The sequence below is a fragment of the Belonocnema kinseyi genome, chromosome 1 (genome assembly GCF_010883055.1).
Source record: "Belonocnema kinseyi isolate 2016_QV_RU_SX_M_011 chromosome 1, B_treatae_v1, whole genome shotgun sequence".
Taxonomy (NCBI): domain Eukaryota; kingdom Metazoa; phylum Arthropoda; class Insecta; order Hymenoptera; family Cynipidae; genus Belonocnema; species Belonocnema kinseyi.
Genome location: NC_046657.1, coordinates 12,237,432 through 12,246,651, shown reverse-complemented (window position 1 = coordinate 12,246,651; position 9,220 = coordinate 12,237,432). Strand labels below are relative to the sequence as shown.

Below are 9,220 nucleotides of genomic sequence, written 5' to 3'. Positions count from 1 at the left end.
TAATATAAAATATATATATAATTCAAATTATTATTTAAGTTTTTCAGGAGTTTTAAATGCCTCAAAATCTTAAAGATTTTTTTACAATTTTATAAATCTTTTAAAATATTTTCGACACTGTGAACTTCCCGAAATAACAAAATGCTGAAACCTGAAAATCCCGAATTAAAAAATTCTAGAATAATGAAATTCTGGACAGTTTACAATATTATCGATTTTGAAAATTCCCGAATAATAAAACTCCAGGCCGAATGCTCTCTAATGATAAAATATACAAACTAGAAAATTTCCGAATTGCAAAAATTGAGAAAACAGTTACGTGGTCAATATTATTTATTTATTAAAAATACAATAATCAAATATTTTTATTACAGAAATTTGGTTTAATGTTTAATTTTTTTAAATTATTGTTTTAATTTAAAATGACAATATTTGTATAAAAATGTGATACAAACATAAATTTAAAATACGTGAGCTTCAAATGAAACAAACTTTGCAGGATTCAATGCAGGCTGATTTAACACGACTTTTATTTTTTTAAATAATAATTTTATTTTTGCGAGCGTTTTCTGTAATGTACAAAAATAAAATGGACATTTTCAAACAACTTTTTTCATCCAAAAATACATTTGTTCAATTATTGTTATTTTTAATTCAAACAATAATTTTTAGAAACTTTAAACATTAAAAAAGTTTTTTCTTCGGTAAAAATATTTTATTATTCTATTAAAAAAAAAATTTCTTGACTAACTATTTTTTAATTGTTCAAATCAGAGAGTTGTCTAGCCCGGATATTGTATAATTCGGAAATTTTCTGTCGGCAATTCTTAAATTCGGTAAGATTGTAAATTGTCGAGAATTTTACAATTCGGAACTTTTATATTTCGACAATGCATTGTCGAAATATAAAAGTCCCGCATTGGAAACTTAAAAATAAAATTCCCACATCACTGCAAAAATTCCGAAATTATAACATTGCAATGTTGTAATTTCGGAATTTTTACAGTGATGTGGGAATTTTATTTTTCGGAAAAAGCGACTGAAAAATCCCGAAAAATAAAATTCCTGACATTGTAAAATTCGTACATTGAAAAATAACCAATAATAAAATTTCCGAAATTATAAAAGTCCCGAAATATAAAAGTCGAATTGGAAAATTCACGAAAAATAAAATAAATAAAATTCCAGGCAATAAGATATTACCGAATTTTAAAAATCCCCAAAGAAAATGCCTGAATCATAAAATATCCGAACTAGAAAATTCCTGAATCTAAACCATTTAAAAAATTGTCTATTAAATATTATTTATTCATTGAAAATACAATAATCGAATATATATATTTCTGGATGAATTTTTTTTTTGAAAATCTGCATAGTATTAGAAAAAAAACATAAAAAAGTTCTGAAAAATTGAATTTTTTATTAATAAAAAAAAATAATAATAATAAATTTTGATATAAATCGTTGTTAAATTGAATCCTGCAAAGTTTGTTTCAAAAATTTTATTATGTAGGTACGAAGAAAATTTAGACAGAACATTTTTTTCTTTCAAATCACACGTGTTTTTTAATGTATTTTTTAATACAATTTTTATAAAATTATTATTCAGGTGCCGGAGATTTCATTTTTTGGGATTTTTCATTCATCCCTTTTGGCTACCCTTATGGATATTGAACTGCTGAATCCGAATATGGCCTCAGAATTTTTCCTACACAGCATGAATTTATGGTCACACAGGCCATACAAAAAATTTGTCTGCACGAGACAAGTGACTGGGCTACTAATACTTATAATACTTATCTATTATTTACAATATTTAGAATTTTCTTACACCTACTTGCTATCCTATTTACATTCTATCCTTCTTCATTCATCTTCCTCCTTTCTTTACTTCTTCTCCATCTTACCCAACACCTCCTTCACCCATGCTATTGCCCTTCTGCCCCCGCTTTGATGCAACAATATCTCCATGCTTATTCTATTCCATTTCACCTCTTTAGACTCCTCCAACTAGTTTTCCCCTTTTTCATCCCCTTTCCAGCACAATTCACACATCCTCTTCTTTCTAGAAAGCCAGAACCTATTATAATCTTCTATGCAATCGCATCTCATCCTAGCTATATGTTCCTGACTTTCTTGCTCTCCTTTTTCACACAAATATTGCGCTCTCCCCCTTAGCATAATCCACACATAATTCCCGTTAAACCTTGACTTTCTTATTCTCTTCTCCCCTTCTGTCTTCTGTCTCTATATGCCATTCTTTTTAACCATCTCATATACCTTTCTTCCACGTGCATTCTTCTCACTTCATCCATTTGCAATCAATTCGTTCTAAAATACTTTTCCCTTTTCACCTCCATCTTCCCACTCCTACGTCTGTTCTCCTTCTACCACCTACACTCCCTAAGAAGCTTAATTCCTCTCTTGCAAAAATCTCTCCTCATATGTGGTCGCTCGACTCCCCGTTACAATCCCTAAACTCGTTCTTCCTGTCTCGCTCCAGACATTATAGTTCGGCTTATTCCCTGCCAAACCCAGTGTCCAGTTTAATATCACTCCTGTATCATATTTACTTCGTCGCTTACCTTCCACCCCCACACCTCCACTCCATAAAATAAGACACTCATCGCTAGCGAATCGAACAATTTCATTTAACTTACAAAGTCATCTGCGTATAATCTCTTTCCCAGCCCACACACCTGCCTCATCAACATATTCGCCTTTCTCACTCTTTCTTTTATATGGCCATCCACTCCCCCATTCCTCCGAAAAAGGAAGCTTTAAACCCTCCTCGCTCTTTGTTAGCAGCACTATGTCATCAGCATATGCGAGTGACCATATTCTTCCCTCCCTAAAGCCCGCCTGCGCCTCCGGCAGTATGCCTTTCCCCATAACATCCTTCGGTATCCTATCTGATAACGTCATCGCGTATATTTTGTACGCCGTATTCATTAGCGTAATTCCTCTATAATTTTACTGCCTCTCTCTATCCCCTTTTTTATACAGCGGTACGATCAACCCATCCCTCCACCCTCTTGAGAATCCCTCCCCTTCCATAATTTTTCACTACCCCCTCCAGCCTCTCCCTTACATCTTGTGAGTGAAACAGTCACGCTTCGTTCCCTACTCCAATCAGCTCTGCTGCCTTAGACCTTTTTAACTTTCTTAGCTGCTTCTCAATCTCCACGTCATCCCTGAAATTAATTTTTAGATAATTCCCTTCATTCCTTACTCCCTATCTTCTCACTTATCCCCACCCTGCGTTTCCTAAACCTATTAGTTATTTTTCATACGTCCCGATTTTTCTTACCACTGTTCAAGTCCTCTTCCAGATGTTTCTCCTTTTCCTTCTCTTTCTTCTTACACATGAACCCAAACTCCTTTCTCATTTCTATTGATTGACACGGATTTTTTTAGAGAACTTGAGTAAATAAAGTTTAATTGAAAGATTTACAGGGATTTTAAGAGATTCTATAGGATTTTAAGACACATAACAAATATCAAGGGATTTCAACGAATTTTGTGGCGTTTGAAATCCATTTTTCTTTGTGTAAAGTTTAATTTAAATAATATTGACAAGCTGTCATGTGATTGATACTTTTTATATTGATTTTTACGGTTTATAAAGATTTCTAGGGATTTTAAGGTATTCTATAGGATTAAACATAAAAATATGAAGGGATTTCAAAGAAATTGATTGAACCATTTAGTATTCTTTATATTCAAAGAATGGCAAAAGAGTTATGGAATAAATCGAATTTTATTTCACGTGGATGTTGGAAACTGAAGAAATTGAAAAATCGCAGCATTCTTATTTCTGTCCTATTAAATATTTTCAATTAAAATTCAGCCTGATTTTGCGCTTTCATGTGAGTAAAAAATAATACAAATATAGATACAAGGTTATAACGCGATAAGGTGCCTTGGTAGTGTATCTTCAAAAGTCAAGTGATTAGCCACTCAAATTTAAATAATAATAATATAATACTATTAATAATAATAATAATTTGAAATCTTTGTTTAATCATATTTCGTAGAATTTATAATAGTTTTCCACAGCTTCAAATGAGTTGTTATGTAACCCATTTTTTTCTTGGCGCTGACTCTTATCAAATGTAAATATCTCATAAGAACAACATTAAGTTCTTTCATGCACGAGATAACAACTATAGTATATAGTGAATAACCTAATGAACCAGAAATATTCATTAGTTACATTGTTAATAAATTTTTTTATGAAGATAGTGATCAGTCATTCCTCTGATAAGAGAAAATGATGATTGCCTTATCTCTGGTCTTTTCCTTGGCTTCGATCCTCGGTACTTTTGGTAAATATAATAATATAACATATCCACAATTTAAGTAAATATTTTTTAGGCCAAATCAATTCAGAAAATCAGGAAATCAGAATTTTTGCGATTTAATCTGCAACTTTATACGTTTCCAACTATGTATGTACTACTAAATTTCAACGTGCACAGTTTACAGTGTTTCATCTGTGCACGTGCAAAGATGGGACATTCCCAACTGTTTACTTTTACATATATTCAATAGATTTTACACAGTAAAATAAGTCAATTAATAATTAATATTAAGAAATTTCAGATGAAAACTTTCAAGTCCCTCAAAATCTTTCAATTTCGCCAGCAAGACCATTATCCAAAATCATATTTAAATAGACTAACAAGGAGAAGTAGCGAGATGTGCGTCGCCGATTCGACTGGGACTTCACAAGGTGAAAATACATGTAAATCCATTAGGTGTGTATTTTTTCTTTCGCCAAAATGGGCCTTAGTTTCCTAGATAAACGGACCTGTTAACTACAGTTGCGAGTCCAGCGCTCGAGCGCAAATACTCAAACGTCGATATCTCGGGAACTACGGTCCATTGGATCGAATGGGAAAGTGACTATCTAATGGATTATGAATAGAGAGCGGACGAGCCCAGTCTGATGTTGCGCATAACTTTCCCCCATGGGTGGATTTCAGGCGATCACCTGGGAGCACACATAGCCTTTCCATGGCGCTAGGTGACTGCTCGGTTTTACCCGAGTAACCATAGAAAGATCACTAAGGTGAAGAGTGGGGGTCACTCGATGGGTGACTATTTCACCCACTGAAAATAGGTAGGTGGAAGCGAGTAAACAGTGAAATTGTCGGGAAGAAGTGGCGAAATGTCGAAAGTTTAATACGCGTCAGTAAGCAGTGCGTTCCATACGCTGTGTTGACATTAAAGCTGTAGAGTGCCAGACATACAAAGTTATGGAGTATGTGCCGGTTCTCCACCTAGTCTCAGTGCGCAACTTTAGAATGGGCTCGTCCGCTCTCTGATTATGATGTGCTTTCACCCTATTAAGTCCCAGGCGAATCAGCGACGTTTATCATGCAACCTCTCCATATCAGTCTCTTCTACTTGGTTTGCGTAAAGTTGAGCAACAAAATTCGACCCTCAGAAATTACTCCGCACCTGGCAAACACCCTGATTGGGACAGAAAAATATGATGCCTGCTCGGCCATAACCCAAATTGAACAACAAAAAAAACCACCCTAAAATTATATTCAACAATTACAAAAAACCATCCATAGCACAATTAACGATCCTCATTCTAGTTGCCTTAAACTAAAAATGACAACAAGTTTTCAAATTGAAAATAATCATATTAATCACTTTGCCAGGACTTTGACAAGATATATCCATCTTGAAAGTAATAACCAGCAAACTCTAGGAAACCATCCCTAACATATTTCACAAAGCCCATATCAGCTGCCTTTAAGTAAAATCGCAAATTATTCCAATTAAAAAGAATCGCACCTGTCATATTTTCAACAATACAGTATATATCCCCACCCTCACAGTAATAATAAAGCACTCGAAAAATCCACGTTAACACAATAAGCGAACCCTATTCCAGGTGCCTTCAACTCAAAACGCTAAAAAATTTCAATTGGAAAATAATCACAATTAATTTTTGTGTCAGAGATGTAATTTGATGCACTTTAAAGATTTTTGGAAGTTTTTGAATATTTTCATGCGGTTCAAGGGGTTAGATAGTTAAATGGAACTTGAAAAGACGATTTTTCGAATAGATAGTTAAATTTTCAAGCAAAAAATATATATTTTCAATCAAAAATGAAATAGTTAAATTTACAGTTTAAAAAATCACACAGGCCCACCAAAAAGTGGGTTTTGCAAAAGATCAGAGTATGGTATCTATACGTGTTTTGAAGCACGAAACATGAATATGACATCAGTTTTTCCTCAGAAAGTCGGGGATTTCCCCTAGATGCAAAAGATTCTCTAGTAAATCAGGTTTTCTGGGTATGAATTACCTTTGATATTTAAATCCTCTGGAAAAATATCACGTATGATATTTTGATGTATTTTGGTGCGCAGAATACGAATTTTAGACTAGTTTCCTCCAGTACATCAAGGATTTTCCCTAGATTCAGAAAATTCCCTAGAAAACCAGATCTGTCTGTTATGAAATAATCTTTATTATAGAAATCGTCTGAAAACAGATTAGAGCATGATATATTTATATTTTATGAGTATTCAATACAAATTTGCCATTAGTTTTCGCCAAGCTTATCAGAGATTCCCCCTAGATGCGAATATATCCCTAGCAAATCACATTTTCCTGATATAAAATTATCTTTGGTATTAAAATTATATCAAAAAATGTCAGGCATGATATCTATATGTATTTCGGTGCATTGAATATAAATCTAACATTAGTTTTCCTTTAGAATGTAGGATTTTCCCATAAACGAAGACAATTTCCTAGAAAATGAGATTTCTCGTGTACAAAGTAACCCTTGTTATTGTAATCGTTTGATTGATATATTTATATTTGTTGAGTTTTGCATACGAATCTGACATTAGTTCTCGCCAAGATAATCAAGGTTTTCCTCTAGATGCGGATATTTCGCTAGAAAATTCTATTTTTCTGTTATAAAATTACCTTTGGCTCTCAGATCGTTTGAAAACAGGCCATGCATGAAATCATTATATATTTTGGTGTGCTGAATATGAATCGGCCATTCGTTTCCACTTTAGTAATAAAGGGTTGTCCCTGGATCTGAATTTCCTAGGAAAGCAGGTTTTTTGTATAAATTGCAGGTTTTTTTTGTATTTGTATGTATGTATTTCCTATGACTTTGCTATTATACTTTGCCAACGGATGAGAAAAGTTAATTATTATAACAATTTTCATAAACAAATGTACATTTTGGTCACTTTTGCAGGAATAGGCTTATTTTTTTCGTGGAGTAAGCTAGAAATGTCTTACCAGTGACTAAATGTCGCTTTGATTGTATTGATTGCTTACACAATATTTATAAACAAATTCACAGTTTGACCATTTTTCAATGATACATTTTTTTTGGCGTGAGCTAAAAAAGCCAAGGTCATTACATGTATTAATCAAAGGTGTGATGGATTTTTAGTTATAGTATTATCAAATTATGTTTTTATTGGGAATCGTATCTTGACAACAACCGATGATGTGAATAATTTATTCCATAAAATATTATGAGTGTTCCTGAAAAATTGAACTGCTTTTGGTCCTAATGTTTTATTAGCGCACATAATGAACAGTCGTTAAACCGCTTCACCAGCGCGATGGTGAATCGTCATGGTCTTCGCATCGTCAAGGTAGCAGTTGTTGAATAAAGGTTTTTTTTTTGCTTTTTTAATTAACTTCTACATTTTTTACTTTTTTTTGTTTCTTTTTTCAAGGAATTTATTGAATAAAAGTTAAGTTTTTACCAACAACGTTTCAGCATCATCCGACAGGGCCTTTATCTTTCTCTTATCTTTGATGTTATTAGCCTCTTGGGGCTCCTCTGATAGCCAGCCGAAAGGTACGTTGAAGGATCTGATGATCTCGGCACCATGAATGAAAACTTTATGGACTGATGGTGTCATTGGATACCAGCCATATAATGTCACAAAGCTTCGCAGTTTTTGAACAAAATGTTTTGAATTGATCACAGTCAATCATTCTACCACAAGTTGACACTTGCAAGATATTATAAAGCCTGATGATCAATTTTCCATCTAACCCAGTGTGTTTCGCTACACCCTGAGCTTGGGCGAAGAAAGAGCGAGTAACATTACTAGTGTTGGTTGTTCCTAAACCTTGTTTTACAACATCGACTAAAATTGATGATTTAGATTTCAGTATATCTTGAATGTGTTTCTTTTTCAATTTTTTAAAATTCTTTTTCTTCCTTCGTTCTAGCTGCACCTTTCTTAAAATTAAGATTATAAGATATATGAAGTAGAAAATTCATGAAGCGTAACCAACAGTGTATCGTCGAAAGACCGAATTTGTAATAATTTTCGTTGCACTTGAGCTGTTTGACATGAGTCAAATTATTTATGTATTTCGGGCCATTTTGACAAATCCTGCAACAATTTGATGCTTTTTGTTCAGATAGAAAATTGTAAACTTTGCCATCTATCATTGTGCATTTCAAATGGAAGCACAATTTGAACATCACATCGTTGACTTGAATTTCATATAATTCAACTTTCTCAAGCAAGTTCGTGAAGTGATTGTATTCTTGTAAAGTGAGCAAGCTGTTTTCTTTTACAAACTCAAACTTCATCGTCCGACAGAAATGCACTTAATTAGGTGTCTCGTTACTCTAAATAACATTGTCGTCAGCTCTCAACTGAAGAGGAACAAACGATATCAAAACTATGGAAGAATCATCCACATTCTTATTATTTGTCTTGCATTTAAACTTACCATTTTTATCATCATTTGATTCATCCTCATCAGCATCAGAATCAGGCAAGTCATCGTCACTGTTTTCAACATCATTGGACATTTTTTCATTATCTTTAAATTTAGCATCAATCTTCATTTGGCAGGACCACTTTTGGCGCATAGTTCGTTGTCCACTAGCGCCATCCATTCCCCATTTACCTACGAGAATTATAATTTCTTTTAGAAAGTTCTTCCAGCTCCTATTCATTGAATTTTAAAAGGATTCTCTTTACTGTGTGCCCCAATCATGATATGAAGTGTATCTCTGCTCCTGATTCAAATACATTAATGTGGTCAGATTTTGGATAGCAATCATTGTTAGCATCTACAATCCTTTTATACGAAGGAAACGATTTCTGACCATCAAACATTTTAGCATGCACTTTAATTTATGATATTTTCTTGCTGTCTAATCTAAGTCCACGTACATTGATAAAATGTTAC

General features: G+C 33.3%; 1 protein-coding gene across 1 annotated transcript in view; it reads right to left on the bottom strand.

The window, feature by feature from the left end:
• The window catches only part of LOC117176769 (ankyrin-1-like), a 13,309-nt gene extending 10,384 nt beyond the window's left edge, over positions 1-2,925 (bottom strand). The window contains exon 1 of the mRNA XM_033367066.1: positions 2,863-2,925. Coding sequence (XP_033222957.1) covers positions 2,863-2,925 — 63 coding nt within the window. The remainder of the gene's footprint in view (positions 1-2,862) is intronic.
• Positions 2,926-9,220: the final 6,295 nt, after the last annotated feature.